Below are 20,328 nucleotides of genomic sequence, written 5' to 3' on the forward strand. Positions count from 1 at the left end.
CGACGATTAGCTCCGACAATGAAGCCCTCTTCTGCAGAAGAACACGGGAATCGCTTCGCTGGGGGTGGGGGGATAGGACGGGGGGGAATGCCAGGATGGCATCTTTCACACAGCAGTCAATCAGCGATTAATGTCAGCGATCCACGCGTCACCGATCGATTATACCGTCGCATCCGACTGCACGATCCCTCTTGGACGTTTTACAGGTGTCCAAGGAGGAGTACGAGACATGTCGGATAACGAACCCCAGTCCGCGGGTAATAGCGGTGTGCGACAAGCCGCGCAAAATGATGTACTTCACCATCACCTTCAGGCCGTTCACGCCACAACCCGGGGGCCTCGAGTTCCTCCCGGGCCACGATTACTACTTCATCAGCACCTCGTCCAAGGACGATCTCCACAGGCGCATCGGCGGACGGTGCACCAGCCACAACATGAAGGTCGTCTTCAAGGTCTGCTGCGGTAATGAGGCCGAGACCTCGTCCTCGTCAGTGACATCGCGTAATAATTGTAAGTATTTAGAATGGACATGTGGCGAAAGGTCGAAGAACACGAGAATTAATTTGTATACGTATATAAGCAAAAAAGGATTACTTGTTAAAGTGTGTAATTAAATAAAATTTTCTTTTGCAATCACGGTTGACTCAGTGCGTGTTGACTCAATAATTAAATGTTTTATAAGAAACTTTAGAAATTTACTATGCACTGTGCCACGCATGTTTCGGTCTATTATAAGAAATATAAATTTCGAATTCTTTTCACTTATCTCCTAAGAGAAATTTAATTAGAAATGTCGGTAATTTTGAAATCAACATGTGTGCACATCTCATTTAATAAAACAATTTAAATTAATTCAAGTTACATGGGATAGATGTAAATGCGAAAATTTTTGCAGATTTCTGTAAATTAAATTTTGCTTTTGTAATCTCTATTTTCTTGAAAGTTTTAACGCCAGCAGTGAATTCTCTTTATTTTTTACCTGAGAACTGAAAGTTAGCAAACAATTTGTGCAACATGATTCGGTATGCAGTTCAATCGCGTGCGTTTCTCATTTGCATCTCATTGCGCATCATTCACGAAACGGTATCCGAAATGCAAACTCTTCTTCCCATGGAAGCTATCTCGCACACGACAATTATATTCTAATTTCTCAATTATCATAATCTAAAATTACAGGCGCCGTTTGCAAGAGAGACACCGCCTTTTCATTTCGCGTGTAAATCACGTTTTTAACTCTTCACGCTTTCTCGTTTCGCGCGACCTCCGTCGAAGACGCGCGTTCCGGGAAAAAAAAAGGTAGAAAGGGAAGGGAGATTAAGGGGCGAAACAGAAATGGTCCATAAATTCATTATCCTGCAATTAGTTACGTGAGAAACGGCTATCATAACAGGCGGTGTGCTCGTTTGTTCGCCAGTTTGCTTATCATCCTTTCGAGCTCATTTTCTCCTTATCGTTCTATCCAGCTCTCGTCTTCATTTCTCCCAATCGTCTCTCTCTCTCTCTCTTAAATAATCCCTATTGATTATAATCTTCGCCGTGCGTTATTTGTTGCGATCGGGGGACCAACACTATGTCTCGGGGCACAATAAATTCTACCATTTCATTTCACCTTGCTATTCTCTCTCTCCAATTCGTTTCGAAGCATCGTCGAGAGAAGCGTCCTTTCGCTTCTTTCTTCCCTGCTTTCCCCCGCCTCCCTCTCTCTTCTCCCTCTTTTTCTTCATGCCACCTCCGCCCTGGCAGAAGACGATTCATGCGCCATAATGACCAGCTATTTCGCCGGCCGGGAACTCTGAACTCTCCTCCTCCTCGGCGTCTCGAGCATTGAAGATTCCACGGCAAAACCTGAACTCGCGTCCACGGTAGACGCACGTCGAGGGTTCGCGCACAGCTACTTCCATACAATTATATCGCCGGGGGGTGCGTACCTTCTCGGTCGCGAGTTTTATTTCCGAAGAGTTTGCGGCTACAGCGTCAAGTTATGCGCTCAGAATAATACGAGAATCATCCTTGGGCTCGCGATGAGAAAGTGTGAATATGACGAGGGTTACCGTTCGCTATATTTGATTGTCGCTTTTATATTAAATTATTTATGTTATACATTATAAAAAAAGGATTTCTTTGTTGCATTTTCTGTATATTATAAAAATGTATTACTTAGATATAAAAACTTGATGAATATGTGCGAAGAGAAAATATATTTGAATGGAAACATAATGAAAAAAATTGTAATTAGAGGCAGAAATAAATGCCATCGATAATTCTAAATTCTAAATTATTTATTAAGACTCAATGATAAAATGTTCAAATAGTCAGTTCATATTTCAAGCAGTCAGTGCATTTGAAAACGTAACGGTACAAATTGTTCTTCGACTTTTAAATAAGCCGCATCTCGTTCGACCAACTCGTTTCTCAATGTTCATGATGATGAGCGTAATCGCGTCAGCAATTATTCGTCGACACCTGCGCGACTCGGACCGCGAACGGATGAACGGACGAGAGATGCGTAATGACCGATCCAATGCCGTCCGTTTTCCAGCCGTAGCCGTGACCAGCAGCACCGTGCCCAGCAGCAGCTCCACGAGCACCGTGGTTTTGGGCGGTGGAGCCGCCGGTCTGCCACCCCCGCCGCCGCCGCCGATCGTCTACAGGGGCGGAGATCGATTCTACCCGGGGGGCAGCATTCATCATCGTCCCGATCATCATCAGACGGGCACGGCGGCGCCGACCCTGTCCCACGTGCCTCCGCCGGCCATGTACCCCGCGTATTCGCATCCGCATCAGCCGCTGCCGCCGATTCACAATGGACCGCCGTCCTCGATCACGCCGCCCAAAACCTCGACCGGCCAGAAGAAGAAGAACAGTACGTATCATATCACTATTGCGCTCTGTCGTATCTTATTTGTCCGATGAAGTCTTGCTCTGAAACGCTTTGTCTTTTATGCCTCTTATTTGATCCGAGTCATACTTGATACTGACTTGAGTCAGTAGAGTTCCAAAGTCATAGAATATTTCGGTGAGAATTAGCTCTGGTTGATGGTGAGAATTAGTTCTTCTAGAATTAGCTCTTCTAAATTTCTTTTTGCATGATTGAAGAACACCTGGCGTAATTAAATCATATATATGTATGCTCGAATGTAAAGTGCATTGCAATAATCATTGATAAATATCAATCGACGTTAATTGACAGTCGGAGCATCGGCAATGCTCGTTATATTAGACGATTGGAAATTTTGTTTTGATGCACTTAGTTAAGCTTTATTCCATGACGAGCGAATGGCCACATCTCCTATTATCTTCTATTATCTACATAAGGCCGTGTATTGTTCTGTTCTTTTAATATTCATGATAAATTATAGTAGAAATAATAATGAAAGATGACAACCGTCAATTATTACTGGTTGCAAATTATGTTCTTCCGAGTTAGTCCGTGCTGTAGTTCTAGCTTATTATTTTCTTAATTCATGATATGAATTTCCGCTCTTCTTAATCATATAACATTTATAAAAGTAGAAAAGATTTACATATTTACTTATAACGCTACATTTACATGTAAGAATCATATACATATAAAAATCAGATCGCTCCACTTAGATGTAGATATGCGCTATAAACCGCACACTTTGCCAGTTGCCGGCGAAATGTAATGTCAGGATCCGATCGGATGAAAATTGACCGAAAGCCGTCTGTCGATCATGGCATCGCTTGCTTTTTAGCATACTAATATTTATGATATAATTTGCGCCTTCTAAGTTTGCGCCGTACAACGATAAGTTATTCACGGAGAGTCACTTGGCCATTAACAGTACCGTATTTCCGAGATACGGCTTAACTTTTCCTAATACATATTACTATAGCTCATCGATATAACGGGGATCAATAGCTAACTTATGATTTTTATTCTTGTTTTACAGAGGAATATTCGGATCATCCAAATGAGGTGGTAAAGAACGAGGAGCTAACGTACAACGGCGCGAATTCGTACACTACGCAGATCCGGTACGCACAGAGCCTAATCTTGGCGATAGGCAGTCTGTTGATGAGCACATTGCTGCAACAGCTGCTGCGGTGAAGCGATAGCACCAGCAACGTACGAGAACATCGTATATCCCATGCGTCGAAACCCCTTCTTCTGTGATTATCCTACGTTTAATTGATTTCTTGAGAAGCGCGCGAGACATACACGCGCGTCCCTCGGCCGTCCCTTGATCGTAGTAAGACACGCACGATCCATGGTCGCGCCGACTCGAGAGATGGCAGAGAAAAGAGAAGAGGCGGACGGAGAGAGAGAGAGAAAAGACGAAGATAAAAAGCGAGAGAGACACATCGAGAGAAGAGACACGCACGACACACGAGCGGCAACGCCATATTAACTACAATTAATACAAATTAGCAGGATTCCAAGATGGAATACCATAGGGCGAAGACGACAAAGCCGAAGGTAGGACGGGAAGTAGTAGAGAAAGCGAAAAGAAAAGAAAAACGCTACTATTAGATACTACTTATAGTACACGCCCACTATTATACTACTATAAATAGTAGTCGTATTGGTTGTCCTTTTTATCATTACGCTGATAGCTATTTATTCGAATACGACAGAGACCGAAGTGGAAGTCGTGGCAGCGTGCTAAGTATCCTCGAGCGAAAAAAATGTACGAGAAAAACGGGGTCTATTAGCATATTAGTAGCAGGGCTACGCGAGAAAATCCGTCAGAGATCGCGTCTCTTTAATTCCAGCATCGCGAATCCCATAATCCAGGGCAAAATATCGCGTAGGCTCGACCAACAACGACGAACGATCCTTCGTTAAGGGGTCCTTGCACGGAATCGACAAGGTCATAGCTTTTTCCGAGCGCGATCATCTGAGCACGTTGCGCCTCGAGAAAAAGAGTACCTGAAAATCCTTGAATATTTTCGGTTCGCGGCCAAGACGATCCGGAGCGAATAATTGCGATCCTTACTGCGAGAGTCTCCCCGAGATCTCGTAGATTCTTCGACTCAAAGTCGTCGATGCGACGTATCGTAGTTCCTCGATGATTGGTGGAAGGATCAAAGAATTAAAAGAATCGTGTGGGAGTAATCATGTCTCTCGCGCGGCGTTTAGCTCAGATCGATCGCTGCGGATGCCCAACCAATAGCAGGACGCCGAGGACGAAGGATCATTCGAGTTCGCGTGCGAGACCGTGAGTAGGATAGTTAGCACGCGTGTAAATAAATTCCTAATGAATATGTACAAGTGGCTCTTGGTCGTCTTGTATGCCGATGGGCAGCAGGGGGCCAGTGAGATTTAAGAAAGAGTGCCGTATTTCTAGATAAATCTTATGAGAGAGAGAGAGAGAGAGAGAGAAATATGAAAACAGAGTGTGTATCAGAAAGAAAAAGTGTGAGCGATTATAATGCGAGCACTGTAAAAGTACTCATCGAACAAAGCAACACGAGACATGAATTTGTGCGATTTTTTGCCATTATGTCGAACTAATTACGTCATTGTTGCGAGTCAACAACAAGGATTGTGTGTATCATTAACTCGAGCTGTTGGATAAGAAAGATAACGGAGAAAAAGAGTGAATGAGCAAATAGAGAATAGCGTGCAAGAGAGACTGAGTCGTGAATCAAGTAAGAGACAGATTTTTGTATAATAGCTGTATCATACCGAGACTTCTATCTATAGAGATCTGTATTATATTTATTATGCATTATCATTACGCTACGAATATTCAACACTCGATATTCTATATTCGCTAGTGAAATATCAAATTTAATAACAAATAAATTAATGTACTGCCGGCGTTGGGGGTGAAGCGGCGATTGTGGCGCGAACAAACCACCAAGGCCAATTCCTGACATTTGTTATTTTCCTCGTTTCTTTGATTCCGTTCCAAATATTATAATATTATATATTATATACGCGCGGATAATATTTCTATTCAAACTATTCACGGTATCTAATTAGTCAGTTGTTCGATCATGTTTCCGTTTTATTGATCCTATATAGGTTTTCTTTTTTTATTATTGTATTTATTTACTAAAAAAAGACTCGCGCACGTATCATGTCACACGCGCGTATACATACATTTCATGCCACATACTCGCGGATTCGTCTTTCATGCGACGCCACGCGCTTCGAAAGCGAGATTGCGTATACGCGTTCACGCGACACACACATGCGTGCGCAGACACGACATGCGAGGAAGAAAGATGAAGCAGTGAATAATTTTTCTTTCGTGTCTGCTAAAAAAGAGAATTTCAAGCGCAACTACACTAACGAATTATTGTAAATACGAACTTATGCGGAAAATGAGTACCGTGACAAGAGAATGTATATGAGTGCCTGTGCAGATGCGTGCGTGTATGAGATAAGTAAGTGCGAAGGAGAATAAGAGGTCCTTACTCAGGATCTTTAGATAGCGAAACAATAGTCCTTACAAGTTGAAGATTGTTTGACGTGACCCGGCTCGCTTTCGACGAGTTCGTTCATGATTCATCGTCCCTACTTGCGTTTACGATCACGACAACAGCGAATGATTACGATCAGCCGAGAATTGCGAATATACAGCGGAAATTCAGCAGCAGTATTATAAGCCTAAGTGTCTGTATTTTTTGTGTTGTACCCTCGCAATAATACAGTGAGCAAACCGGACAACGCGATTTTTCACGATTCCAACCGATCATCGTTTTGAAACTCACGCTTTTTTTTTAGATAAATAATGTTAAGTATAATGCACCCACAGACAATCATTATCATATCGCTAAGTGTTCCGAATTGGTCAAAATAAAGACTCATTTATGTTGCATGTTAACTATTATCTTTATCTATTATTATTCCTGAAATAACTCAACAATCTAAAGATATTCATCGAATAACTATGGATATAAAGAGCATTTTTAAACATTTTTCAACCAGAATTACCATATCTCATACACATCATTAGCAATCTCATTTTGCGAAATCTTAAATTTCGCTTAGCGAATGAACGCGCGCTCGCTTATTGCGTTATATTTGCGCATTGTTAGGAATCGTGAAAATGTCGCCGATCACGAGTTGAATTTATTACTTTAAGTGACGAAAAGAGAAACGCCGCTTGATCGATTGTTCGTGCGCGAGGTGATACGTGAATTAACGTGAATGGTACTCATCCGCGCGAACGATAAGCGAACACACGCTATAACAATAATATAGACTCGAATTATTCGATATAGAAAATAGACAAGGTCACTCACTGCAGATTTACTTTTCTTTTTATTTTATTTATCCCTCTTTCTTTTATTTCTATTTCATTCACATCCATTATATCCACACACCATTATGTCGCAGACCGCGAGACGTGAGGCGTCCTGCTGCCGACGAGGAAGAAAGTATTTTTTTAACAACAGATAGAATGCATCTTTGGTGGATTTGTTGGTTCAGAGACATATGTAAATAGATGTAACATGTATACACAATGAGAGATTTACGCGGCCGTATTAACCAGTCGGATCTATAATTCGGTCAATGCGATCTAATGGATCCGTCACGATACGACTTAAACACGTGTAAATAAACGTCCGAAATAGGATTAAAAAAGAGAAAAAGCGAAAACACAGGATACGCTTCACGTCCATCCCGAGGAGATTCAAATTCCCGTCTATTATTACGTTCGGTATGCCACCTCGCTTACGTAATTATCTACTCGTGTGCGTGTACGAGAACAAAAAAAGGATGCTCGACGAGACGCGCGCGGATGCCTCTCGCACGAAAGAGAGACACACCGCGCGTATATTCATGCACATTATAAAAGAAAAAAAAATATTTGTTCCTCTCTTCTCGAGATCGAGGGTAAAATATCGACCGCGTTGACAACACTGCCGTGCGGTTTATAATGAATTAATTAATTTAACGTAAAAAGAGCGAGGAGATAAAGTGAATTTCATAAATATTCGCGTCATTGTAAATAAATTAACGATTAATAACGATAAACGCGATGAAATTTATATTAAAGTGCATAGCGAGTACGAGATAGGTTTCTAATAACGATTTATTATAAAAATAAAAAAATGAATGTATGTTGATGTCTAAGATTTTTAACAAGATGGAAGATACAGAGTGGTTAATTATAAACTACGATTAAACTATTCATAATCGAAGAACACTAATTAAACAGGAAGCAGATTCGAGTGTGGAGCAAGCACTTAGCCAGATCGTGATTTCTCACGTTGCGTATATTATTTTGTAACCGGAGCATACAGGACCCATACATATACACTCTCGATGTCACGGTCATCATACGCGGCGCTTTATATCGTGAATTGACAGAATTTAAAATATAGAAGAAAGATTGAAAACTTTAGCATACGCTCGATATAAGATAAAAATATGACAAATGGCACTAAAATAATAAGATAAAAGTTTATTTAACTTCTGGCGCTAATTTGGTACTAATTGTAATATTTCGATAATAGAATTTGCAAATTACATATATATTAATTGCATTTCAATTCTGATTATATAGTCTGATGCAATGGTTTTATAACAATTATCTGTTTTTGCATGCCTGGACATATGTATATGATACATAATATCTTTATATTCGGGCGATCTTTTATTTTGCTGAATGCAACGCAGCGCATTCGGTGAACAATGAACCGTGATATATTAATTAAAAATCTACCATCTCTCGCCAGAGATCGGTAAGGCTCGTTAATGAGCGTGTACTCGTCGTTTTTATTCCGTACTCGGTTCGCCGCCGCGTATGGTATCCTTGAAACGGAACCTTATAGATTGCGTGTGTTCACCAGTATGCACATTCAAGTACAGTACCAGTCGTTCATTACGAAGCGTTACAGGATACAATACAAAGTAGCGTAGCATTCATAACGGTAGTCCACTATAGCGAAATAGTATTTAAACGAGCGACCACAGGTTGCAAAAAAAAAAACAGGAAAAACGCCATAATCAACCAAAAAAATTGCAGATAACAGTGTGTAAAAAGGAGATAAACGTAAACAAAGTTTTCACAAAAAAGAGACATACATGCAGACACAAGGCACACATCATATACGTCACAGACATTGCAGCTGTCGCGAAACTATGCAATGCAGCGAGATTATATACGCGTGATAGAGAGAGAAAGAGAGGGAGAGAATGCGAGACAGTGAGAGAAAGAGCACGAAGATAAAGTGAAGCACACGATATATCTAAAACTGCGTTCATGTAAACGCAATCTGCACGCAGCACGCGTGCGATGGATGCGTGAGAATGAAAGGCGGCAGGCGAGCAAGATGTACGTGGTCCTACGCGATGGAGCGTAGACTCGTCGGTGTTACACAATTTATGTAGGTATATTCTATATGTATGTCGATATATAGCGAAGTATATCGATGGCAAACGAAAGTAATTAAAAAAAAAAAAGAAAAAGAAAGGGGAAAAATCGTGCGTCAGGTCGGGGGACTAGCTGCATCGTATTTTGTTTCGAAATACCTTGCGGAAATCATTCCTGTTTGTCGGAAAAGTCTGGAGAAAAGAATCAGAGAGAGAAAAAGGAGAAAGAGAAAGAGAAAGGACGGTCCAGAAAAATTCAGAAAGTACAGTATTCTTGTAAAATAGTACATTAATGGCAATTAATAGTAATTAATTAATAGGTTTCTTACGGTACGCGTATTTAAAAAATCACGGCTTATCTAGTTTACAATATTTCTTCAGAATCTGTTATCGTGCAACACGAATATATTGCAAATTAGAAAATCTCATAATTCTAGTAATTAAGAAACAGAAATATTTAACATAGCAATATTTATCTTTTGTATAATATTTATTTAATATATAAATATATGTTGTAATTTTTGCTCTCGCGCACGCTAAATTATTTTTACAATTTATAGTAAATAGAGGATGTTCGCTACAGAATATGGACCGTCCTGTCTTACACACGATCTTGCTGTTAGTACAAAAGAGATAGTCGATGCACGAAGCATACACGATCTACTTGACTTGTGTCGTATAAATCACAGACAAATAACAACATTTGGCACTAATTCATCACTTGGATAATGCAACTTCTAGTCTATTCTCCTATTTTAATCGCTCGTTCATATTAGTACGTTGGTCAAGAATTATCCTAAATTTGCAAAAAGGCCCGTTTGATAAAATATGTAAATTTCATCATATATATATATACATATTATAAGAAGCAGTTTACGAAAAAAAGAACATTATGTGTTATATGTATATAGAAATGATTTCTCAGATATATCTATCATGATTTATACTCAAGTTAATAACTGTACACATATCGATTTTGAATATGTTAAAAGCTTTATTAATCTAAAATATTGTTCCTAAATATTGTCCTAATTTTGATTCAAATCTAATCTTTTTATACATTTTTATGTCATGAGAAGAGGCCTAAGAATTTTTATCTAAAAAAAAAAATGTTTTGGATTACAATTGAATATTCCTGCTATTGTCACTAAATCTATAAGTAAAGAACGCTATTAATAAAGCTCAAGTAATTTTTTTGATAGTATAAATGAATATATTTTTCATTCATATATACAATATATACAATATACGTTGCGCGAAATATAATAGAACAACACTGTCCTACTATTTATTTGATATAAGAGCGCAATTTTCCTGAAATAAACTGCCATATTTAATTGTTATCGTCAATTTATAATTCAATTAATATATTGCTAACAAAAAAGACACAGACAAAATCAGAAATTATCTAGGTAAAGAGAAACAATAAACTTCAGTACATTCCAACAGAATAAAAAATACGTTCCAACGTTTTGCTAATACGGCTAATTTTAAGTTTACTTTAATAGACTTTAAAAAAAATAGCAATGAATATTATTTCGCAAAAGAACTCTATTTTCTCTTTCTAGTTGCTTTTTCACAAACACCATAAAAATGGTGCACGACGCGCTTTGTTCACGATAGCATAATTATATCAGTCGAATGCAAACCGTTATTGTATTACTTAATGTTTTTATATGTAAGTAAAGTCTGTCTTAAGAAATTGTTACTTAAGAAATTGTATGATAAATAGAAAACAGATAATACTCGTCTCACGAGAATAATATGTGCATCTCTACATTTATTCTGTTTTGCATTGCACATTTGACGCAAATTCAATCACATTATACTTAAGGAGTTATGTTACAACGCGTATTCTTGATAACTTTTCTTCGGCAGATTAACGCGCTATAAATGTAATATCTTTTCCATGTAATATCGAGCCATATCTAACATGCAACGAGTGCATCGATTGCACACTAAAGACGCATCTCCCGCGATTATGCTAATCCTTTTCGACGGAAAAAAAAATCCAAACCATGTATATATTGAACGGAATTGGGCGAAGATATTTTCTATAGCAATAAAATAATTCGTGATTCTATACACCATTATACAATAAAGCAACAATACATCACACAGTCAAATATCTATAAAAAACAGATACCGTTTATTGTAATAAGAATAAACAGAAAAATAAGTGATTTATTGACCAAGAAAAACGGAATATAGCGCGTGCCCAATTCCGCTTCAAGAAGAAAAAAGGCATTGTCAGATTCAAGCGATTTTGTCAAACATGAGTCATTTATTATTAGATCCTAGATTAAAATGATTCTTTGATAATTTGATAAATTTAGCTTATTTTTAAAACGAGAGAATTACGATCAAAAAATTAATGATCGAAGATTGAAGAGAAGCATAAAAAGTGCTGTGTCTGTCACGACTTATATATGTTCATATCAACTCCGTCAAAGACCCCGAACAATTAAACCGGACAATGGCGAAGAAAAAAGGGAGATGTAAGAACCAACTATATGGGGAAAAAAAGAAGAGGAGAATAAACAAGATAAGTTTCAACATCCATCTGGCAAAGATTAGTGCCGGCCTAAAAAGAAACAGGGAGAGATTTAATCGCGTATTTTTGCAGAAGACGATGTTGCTTGAAAATCCTTAAAAAAAAGAAACACACCGAACAGCACCCTTACGGCCTGGAGAGATAGCAAAGCAGTCAGTAAATAAAAAAAAAGAAAAAAAACGACACGACGGAAGGGTGATATGCCCCCTTCATTAAGGATGGCCTATATATCGCACTCGTTTGAAAACTTATCGCAAGAATGCACAAGAAGTAGCGTACACTCGCTGTACTACTGTTTGTTGACTTGAATAAATATGCGGATTAAAAAATCGGTTTGGTTTATATGTACATGGTGAGTCCAAAATTCGCGCGAGCGTAACGTTGATAATCGCCCGGGAGCGAAGCCGGGATTGCGTGCGTATTATTTGCGCAGAATAACTCGCGAAATATCAGAATAATGTGAAAAAGGAAACTTGGAGAACGCTTTCGGACGAGTATGAGCGTTCCATGCGGCGATATTGTTATTATACGAACGTACTCACAAGACGGCATGGTATACAAGACTAAGAACAAGACCTAAAATAGGGACATAATATTTTATAACTCAACTTTTGTACAGAATAAATAAATACTTGTACTGTGGACCAATATTTCTTTCATTTCATTCACAGATTGTTAAATGCATATACCTCTCATCGCGACAAAATAGTTGGCATCATAATGGCAACAACTAATTTTTGCCTTATATACGAAGTATTAAAATATGGTTATTATAAATTTGTTAATCAATTTAAGCCAAAATTTTATCATTAATTTGAATAATATCTTTTGTTTTTAATATATTGTGCTAAAAATGAGGAAGGTAAGTATAAAACGTTTTACACAAATTATAGAAAAGTTATACATACAATGTTGATAAAGGTGTAATAATCTATAACTTATAATAATCAGATATAAATTATGTACATACATACACAGATATTATGTAAAATATCTTAATAATAGTGAGGACTATTTGTCTTTTTTATTTATGTATCAATGGTATAATAACAATCATATTTTTTGCTTCTGGTATTCGCCACCAACTACCATTTCTATGTTCACTACCAACACCAGCAATAAGCTGATTCCCATCGGGTGTAAAAGTGAGTGCATTTATAAAACCTGTCAGTTTAATTTCAAACAAGAAATTTAAAGACCTAAAGTCCTGACCACATTGCCATAATTTGATGACGCCATTACGCGATCCTAAAAATCACAATATAAAAAAAGGAAATGTAGAGAATAGTATCTTTATATCCAAATAGATATAAAGATACGATAAAATAACATACCTGATGCTACTAAATCTGTATTTAACAATGTTGCGATACTTGAAATCCACATTGGTTGGCCGTTGGTTTCGTCCCTTCCATGCGCCTCTGGCACTGAACATAGCGGCTTTTTTTTCAAACATCCCCAAACACAAAGTTGTCCATCATCTCCACCACTGAAGAAATTCTCTTCATTTATAAGCTTAACCACGTCGATACTATTACCGACGTTATGTACATTAAATATTAATTGCGATTCTTCGACTATTTTCCATATCCTAATGGTTCCATCATAACCACCACTCGTGATAGCACGCTCTCGTGAAAGCGCGTCGATAAATGTAATACCACTCTGATGTCCGAATCTATAAGAAGAAACAATATTACAGTCAAAAATAACTTGACGATAAAATAAAATAGCAAAAGATATCATTGCAAATAAAATTGCTTACAAAGATTCAACATAAGCCATATCATCCAGATTCCAAACTTTCACACTCCTATCTTCGGATGCGGAATATAACGTGTGAGTATCTTTTCGAAATATCAATCCAGATACAAAATTTCTATGACCTTGTAGATTTTTTATATGATCTAGGGTATCACCAGAAAACACTTTTATATCTTTACATCCATTATCTCCTATTACCTACAATGAGAAAAAATTTACATCTCGATAGCTATACATATTTTATAAAATAAAAAAGAATGGTTTTATTTGACCTTACCAGAAATTTTCCATCTGTGCTAATTGCCATACATCGTATAGATTTCATTCCGTCTTTCGTCTTTCCTCTCTTTCCTCTAATGGTTTTTAATTTAACCTTTTCCTTTACTGACCCTAACAAATGAGGCTATCACAATAAGGCTTATCACATTATTTCAAAAACAAGCATATATATATATATATATATATAATTAATATTATTTCTAAAAAATTCTTTAAATAACAATATTATTATATTTCCTGTTCTCACTTTTTTTTAATTATTCCTTTCGATTTATGAACTTACATTTAACTAAACTGCCATCTTTGGATCCCGAATATAATGTACTACCATCATTAGAAAGACAAATGCAAGTAATGGGTCCTTTATGCTCTTTACATTTCAATGGTACGAGTTCTTTGTGGCCAGTATAATTTGATGCTATAGTTTTCCTTAATCGACCCTTTTGCTCTAAATATTCCTCACGTAATCTCCGTGCAACTGCACCCTCTTCAAATTCTGCTCTATCCTTTTCTACAATTTTATAAAAATAATTTTATTACATAATCATTCTTTGTCAAAGATAGTATAATCAAATAAAATAAAGAGTTTTCCTTCGTACCTTCTTCTTCAATTTCTTGAAGATACTTCTTTGCAAGCCTCAAACTCTTTTCTTGCGCAGTTTCTTCTTCTTCTTCTGTTTCGCTTTCAAACTTTTCTGTCTTTTTCCTGTTTTTTTTTTTAAAGACAAAAACTTTTATACTCTCACTAAATATATTATATATTTTTAATGTATTGGATTATTACCTTAAATTTTCTTCTGCAAATTCTTCATCCGTACTAGCAATACTTTCATTGTCATCAGGTATAGACTTTTGTCCTTTTTTTGATCGCTTTGACGTGGACTGAGTTTTGGATATCTTACCATGGTAGCCATTGAGCTAATATATAACATAATCGCATATTTTGGAATTATATAACAGTTATTAGTATATTAAATAGTTAATATTATAGCTGATATTGTTCTCTTTCTCTCTCTCTCTCTCTCTAAATAAATAAATAAGTAAATAATTGACGCAATATGTAGATATGTGCATTTACAATACAAATTAGAAATTGAAAACAAAAAATAAATAATTATACTAATTCTGCACGCGAATTTAATTATAACCTCCAAATAAAGAAGAAAACTACGCGTAACATTTTTTTCCAGAATAAAATAAAATAAATGGAAGCGTACTTTGCGTTTCTGTCCTCCACCTCGTCGACCAACATTCCTGATAAAAAACGGCATCACGATAATGAAAAATAACCTTTCGTCATTAAATAGCTTATTTTAACTAAAACCACGTGCGACTTGAATCAACCCTAAATAAAAACCATCAAACCAAATCAAATAACGCACACAATGCTCCATGAACTTAAAAACATTAGTAGATGTAATAATGAAGGATTCATATTGCGATGTTCGATATCCAATAGGAGAGTTTGTTTCCTAGGAAAGAAAATGTTAGTTTCACAATCCATACTTTCTATTGGATATCAGCAGAGAGAAACCTGAGAGCGGCCATGCCGGCGTTTTTCGCTTCGTGCGCGCCATTTATCGTACCACATTTGATTTTCCTGTATATTATATGCAAATACATTAATATATAGCATATCGTTTTATACTTTATAATAGCCAATAAATTTTATAATAAATATATTTTATCTTATTTGCTTGTGAATTTCAAATCGCGATTTATCTTATAATTTAATCGTGGATTTACATTTGTAATTATACGTTATATATTTTGTAATTATATATTATATGTATTGTTTTTTTATTTAACAAATTTGTAACACCTATATTAAAAGAAAATCAAAATAAAAATTTTTCCTCCTCGATGATATCTCCAATCTCCACCTTAATGAATCTAGTAATTATAGGATCACCTATGCCGGACAAGTCGAAGGAAAAGTCAGATTGTCAGATTAAGAGAGATACCTTTTTTCTTAATAAGAATACCGTTTATTTGCAACAAAACGTCAGTAAAATAATAAATTTTTTAAACATTGCCATTTGCTAATTTATCGTTTGGTATACCAACTAACAAATGATTCTTAAGTGTACATGTTTCTGGAACTAGTTTTGCAAAGTAAACTTTGTAGCCAAATTGTTCAGCAAACAACTTTCTATCCGTATCTACAATTGTCATGCATCTGTAGCCTTGTTTGGTTTTAATATTCAATTCCTCGTGCGTTTGGTCCGCGGCATGACTTAGGAATGAGTATTCTTTATTACCAATGTGTTTCTTAAAAATATCACTTCGCGGATACGTTAACTGATGACAATCCTGTAGCGAGCCATAGCAACATGGACAACTCACGAAAATCGCGTTTTTTTGTATGCAGCATCGAATAACTAAATCAGTAACTAAACCACAGGCATGTAATGATGTGCCGATATCAAACTCTGCTTTGAAATAATCCAAATTACATTGACAAAATTTTACGTTCGTCAACTTTAATCTTTGAACCCTCTTCTTGGCTCTATTCAAAGATTCTTCTTTATTCTCTAGGAGAATAATTGTACAATCAGGCAACAAGTATGCTATCAATATTCCTAAATGTCCGCTACCTGAACAAAAATCTACGATGATGTTTCCCGTTTTCGCCAATTTCAGAACAGGTTTGCACAAATTTTGCAATTGCTCTTGTTTACGCTGCAGTCTCGCAGGTGGCAATGAACCGCCTTCTGGTGTGGCATCGAAAGGCACAATGGACCAATCCAAGTTTATTTCTTTACCAAAGGGTTCAGCATCAAGCTCCATTGAAATATTTATGTCTTCAACTAATTGTAATGAATGTTGTATATCCTCTTGCTTAGTGTATGTATAATTTCTGGGCTTGTACCGTTTAGGATCACTTTTGTATAAGCTTTCATTTACTATAGCTGGAAATGTATATTGAAGCATATTTGAATTATGGCTCTTTAACAAAGGTAAATAATTTAAGCATTGTATTATAAATTGATCTGTCAACATCCTATTGTACCATTTGACTGTTAGGGGTACCAATTTTAGTATTGTTTCATTTGAAAATGTATTCAGTATAATGTGCATACATACGAATATGATTATATCAGATAATGTAATGTATGTGTCTTCTGCATATGTATGTTCCAATAAACCTTTCTCATCCTGTTTAACTATGTTTAGTGCAGCAAATTTTTTGCACATTGTATACTTGTGTAAATTATGCAATCTAACTGGTTGAGACATGTGACATTCAAATCTGGCTAAGCTAATGGGTAATTCAAGTCTATCTAAATCTTTTTTATCTAAAGATTTCAAAGTTATAATCAGATCAACCTCACAAAATTTAGTCCATATGCTCGCTTCTGAACAGGCCATCAAGCAAGAACCCTTAAATCCTAATAAACTATTACAGTAATGCATTGAATGTCCTGCGATAACATCCTTTACAATTTGCCTCAAGACTGCACATAAACCAGCTACACAGCTGTTTTCATTTATAACAATATTTGGTAATTCACACAAGCTTGCATAATAAGGTATTTCATTCATATTTATAATCTCGTAAACAAAATTTGAGAGACTTATTATATATGCTTGTTCGGTTAAGTCTTGCTTAGTTGGTATTAGCTTGATATTAATCGAGGATTTACAATATTTTATGGTAAATAGAGTTATTATTGTTTCTATCGGTGCAAGACATAAGTCTGCTATAGAATATATTGCTAAATATACCTCACTCATTTTCCTTCTTCAAACATACAAGTACAACACAAAAATATAAAAATATAAAATATACAAACTCTTATTCATACGCTAATTCGTAACTGTTTTGCTACTTTCCTGATCATTCTCTGTCTTAATATATTCTCTCTCCAATATGTGCTAAGACAAGAAATAATCGCCGAGGCAAACATAAAACCTTCAAACTTCCAAAATGCTCTTTCCTCTAGCCAAGCTACTTTGTCGCAACTGTAATATAAAATATATACATGTAAGAACATAGCATTGCTATATGAATATATTATATCTTATCAATGCATTTTTACCTCCTTGTTATTGTTTCCCCACTTTTACACTTTAGCACTTCCTTATATCTTGCATGGATACATATGCCGATACTTTCGCTAGCAATTTCAAAAGCTGTGCACGGATGACATTCAGATATCACTTCATATTCATCATTCGAGATACAAGAGGAATTATTTTCAAAATTGTCAACATAAAGCTTATTTGAGCTGCTTGTCCAGTGGCTCTCAATAATTAACGCTAAAACTGTTAATCTGTAGGAAATAAATTTTAATTATTTATTCTTATTATCACGTCTTATTAATTGTACGATTTATATAACGAAAAATTAAATTAATATTTTAATAATTTCAATCTATATCACATTAATCTATCATTTTAATAGTATATATAAGTTACAACTAACCCTCCTAAAAATGTAATACCTAGCAGCATTCGCTTTTTCGTACAAGATTCGATCATTTCCAATTTCTATTTCTTCAATCTTTACTATTCTAATTTTGTAGAATTTTTTAGAAGAATCGGTAGGAATGATGGGCCAACACAGGCCACTGACTCACTGACTTGGTTTTGGACAAGTTTTGGAAATTCTGTGCGGTAAAAGCACGAAATTCCAGCATTCCAGCAAGAAAACACAGGCTGACGTCACGCTATGGCGATTGGCTATCGAATAGAGAATTTTTAAAGTCCCGAACATTTTTCTATTTGATAGCCAATCATGTGACATTGTACTTATGATATTTCTTGTTGAAAATCAGGAGAGTTGCGCTACTATATATACTGCTATGTCTGTGATTGTTTCTGATTGTTTCTGATGAGCTAAATGCGAATTTTCATGTGCGATAGCAAACCACGCTATCGCCTAACCTTAGCGCATGATAAGCAGAACAGAGTGCGCCAGTGGTACCAGTACGTGTGTGTCGTAACTTCGTAATGTCCGTAAATATTTCCTGACATTTTCACAGAACGACGGTTTGATCGCGTGTTCGTAGCGCGTCCCATACACGAGGGGGACCGATACTTTTAAGGACGCGCGTGTGATAAGATTTAATAACGCCGGGTGCGTATTCGATATGTCTTCGAGAAAATTGTCGCTGCCGCTGTTGATCGCTATCGTTCACCGGCAGCGAAAGATACAGAGAGAGAGGCAGGAAAAATAGGAGATCGTTGATAGATGCAGGTAGACGCGTGAATGACCAGTGAAATTAACGAGGGATTTTTTTCCTCAGATTCAGTTATTCCAAAAATTCATCAGCATCCGTCACTTATCCCGGTGTGCTCTCCGTTTTACGGAAAATAATATAATAAAATGGAGAAATATACATGGAATAATGCGAATTCATTCAAGATCGGCTAAGCCCAGCTGTCGCGACTCGTTTCTTGCACGAATCCGCCGAATTTCATGTAAAATCATATCAATGTTCTCTCATATATTCTGATATATATTCTCTTCCCCTTCCCCGCCGACTTTAGTGTGTTATTCGACTGCTACGCCATTCAGCAACAGCCGTATTTAGTTTTCCACCCTATGGATGTGTGTACGGTGTAACGCAAGAGAGAGAGAGAGAGAGAGAGAGAGACACAAGAAGGGTTCACGCGGATGTGACATGTCAAACGCCCGAGCTTGTATCATATCTCAGCAGCAACAGCCGCGAGGTCTGCGATCGTGAAAGAATCCCGTAGTGACGGCGGCGGCACCCTTTGGCGGGGACGGCGGATGAGAGTGGAGGGCGACGGGTGGTGACGACGACGGCAGTGGTAGTGGCGGTGGCACAAGGGGGGGGAGATCTTCCGCCCCCTTCGCGAGCCAGACGCCGGTAATGAGTGTTTACACTGCGAGCACGCCGAGTACCGCTATATCGCCGGCAATAAATACGGCAATAGTGGCATCGACGACGACAACAACGACGACAGCTACGGCGATTACATTGACGACATCGACAGTAACGACGACGCCGACAACGACGACAACGGTGACAGTGACGGCGACGACGGCGGTGGCAGTGGCGGTGGTAACGGTGGCACCAGTTACAACGACGACGGCAACATCGTCCACGGCGATCGCCGCGTCGCCCGAAACAGCGACCGGCTGGATCGAGTTCTGCGAGAGACACGCCCGCGCTTTGGCCTCCGACTTTGCTAAAGCGTTTTGCACCTACGTCAATCTCAATTTGCCCGAGAGCGCCCGCACAGATATTTCGCATCATGACTTCCTCAAAAAGTTCGTCGAAAGTTTCTGCGAGCACTTCGAGAATGAGTATTTACGTCAAAACGTAAGGTATGTGTGTCGCAGGTTTCTCCGTTGTTATTGTTACGTGGTCACATTAGTTGTCGTATAGAATCATTAACCTTTTAAATATCGAGAAGTAAACATTGGAGTAATCTTCCTAATCTCCCTCTCTATACATAT

General features: G+C 37.3%; 5 protein-coding genes across 10 annotated transcripts in view; 2 read left to right on the forward strand and 3 right to left on the reverse strand.

The window, feature by feature from the left end:
* Positions 1-8,021, forward strand: part of LOC115240349 — a 46,949-nt gene extending 38,928 nt beyond the window's left edge. Inside the window, 3 exon segments of the mRNA XM_029815443.1 lie at positions 207-510; positions 2,540-2,863; positions 3,915-8,021. Of these exon segments, the coding sequence (XP_029671303.1) occupies positions 207-510; positions 2,540-2,863; positions 3,915-4,072 (786 nt within the window). The 3' untranslated portion in view covers positions 4,073-8,021.
* A 4,415-nt stretch (positions 8,022-12,436) lies between these two features.
* On the reverse strand, positions 12,437-15,285 carry LOC115240348 (U3 small nucleolar RNA-interacting protein 2). Its single transcript, XM_029815442.1, has 8 exons — positions 15,113-15,285; positions 14,680-14,813; positions 14,495-14,601; positions 14,179-14,406; positions 13,894-14,006; positions 13,618-13,814; positions 13,187-13,530; positions 12,437-13,100 (listed from the first exon to the last, which is right to left on the reverse strand). The coding sequence occupies exons 1-8, from the start codon at positions 15,164-15,166 to the stop codon at positions 12,877-12,879; spliced, it is 1,401 nt and encodes a 466-aa protein (XP_029671302.1). The 5' UTR covers positions 15,167-15,285; the 3' UTR covers positions 12,437-12,876.
* Positions 15,286-15,860: 575 nt separating this feature from the next.
* On the reverse strand, positions 15,861-17,743 carry LOC115240357 (glutathione S-transferase C-terminal domain-containing protein homolog). The gene has a single exon (XM_029815463.1). The coding sequence runs from the start codon at positions 17,631-17,633 to the stop codon at positions 15,921-15,923; it is 1,713 nt and encodes a 570-aa protein (XP_029671323.1). The 5' UTR covers positions 17,634-17,743; the 3' UTR covers positions 15,861-15,920.
* LOC115240363 (protein JTB) lies at positions 17,373-18,494 on the reverse strand. Its single transcript, XM_029815473.1, has 3 exons — positions 18,325-18,494; positions 17,939-18,172; positions 17,373-17,861 (listed from the first exon to the last, which is right to left on the reverse strand). The coding sequence occupies exons 1-3, from the start codon at positions 18,378-18,380 to the stop codon at positions 17,699-17,701; spliced, it is 453 nt and encodes a 150-aa protein (XP_029671333.1). The 5' UTR covers positions 18,381-18,494; the 3' UTR covers positions 17,373-17,698.
* A 243-nt stretch (positions 18,495-18,737) lies between these two features.
* The window catches only part of LOC115240355 (SH2B adapter protein 2), a 7,911-nt gene continuing 6,320 nt past the window's right edge, over positions 18,738-20,328 (forward strand). Inside the window, exons 1-3 of one of the 6 annotated variants that reach the window (XM_029815455.1) lie at positions 18,738-18,978; positions 19,148-19,191; positions 19,392-20,196. In XM_029815455.1, coding sequence (XP_029671315.1) covers positions 19,739-20,196 — 458 coding nt within the window. In that variant the 5' untranslated portion in view covers positions 18,738-18,978; positions 19,148-19,191; positions 19,392-19,738. Of the gene's footprint in view, positions 20,197-20,328 lie in introns of all 6 variants that reach the window. The other 5 variants (XM_029815453.1, XM_029815454.1, XM_029815452.1 and 2 more) reach the window with 5 other exon arrangements.

Source organism: Formica exsecta, unplaced genomic scaffold, assembly GCF_003651465.1.
Source record: "Formica exsecta isolate Colony F162 unplaced genomic scaffold, ASM365146v1 scaffold425, whole genome shotgun sequence".
Classification (NCBI taxonomy): domain Eukaryota; kingdom Metazoa; phylum Arthropoda; class Insecta; order Hymenoptera; family Formicidae; genus Formica; species Formica exsecta.

Bases quoted from the DNA above. Each gene is read 5' to 3' on its own strand.
- LOC115240348 (XM_029815442.1), bottom strand. From the start codon at position 15,166: ATGCCGTTTTTTATCAGGAATGTTGGTCGACGAGGTGGAGGACAGAAA. The intron at 14,007-14,178 runs GTAAGTTCATAA...CTCATTTGTTAG, and splicing joins AGATGGCAGTTTAGTTAAAT to GGTCAGTAAAGGAAAAGGTT. The intron at 13,101-13,186 runs GTATGTTATTTT...TGTGATTTTTAG, and splicing joins TACAGATTTAGTAGCATCAG to GATCGCGTAATGGCGTCATC.
- LOC115240357 (XM_029815463.1), bottom strand. From the start codon at position 17,633: ATGAGTGAGGTATATTTAGCAATATATTCTATAGCAGACTTATGTCTT.
- LOC115240363 (XM_029815473.1), bottom strand. From the start codon at position 18,380: ATGATCGAATCTTGTACGAAAAAGCGAATGCTGCTAGGTATTACATTT. The intron at 18,173-18,324 runs GTTAGTTGTAAC...TATTTCCTACAG, and splicing joins GGTATTACATTTTTAGGAGG to ATTAACAGTTTTAGCGTTAA. The intron at 17,862-17,938 runs GTAAAAATGCAT...TTTATATTACAG, and splicing joins GGGGAAACAATAACAAGGAG to TTGCGACAAAGTAGCTTGGC.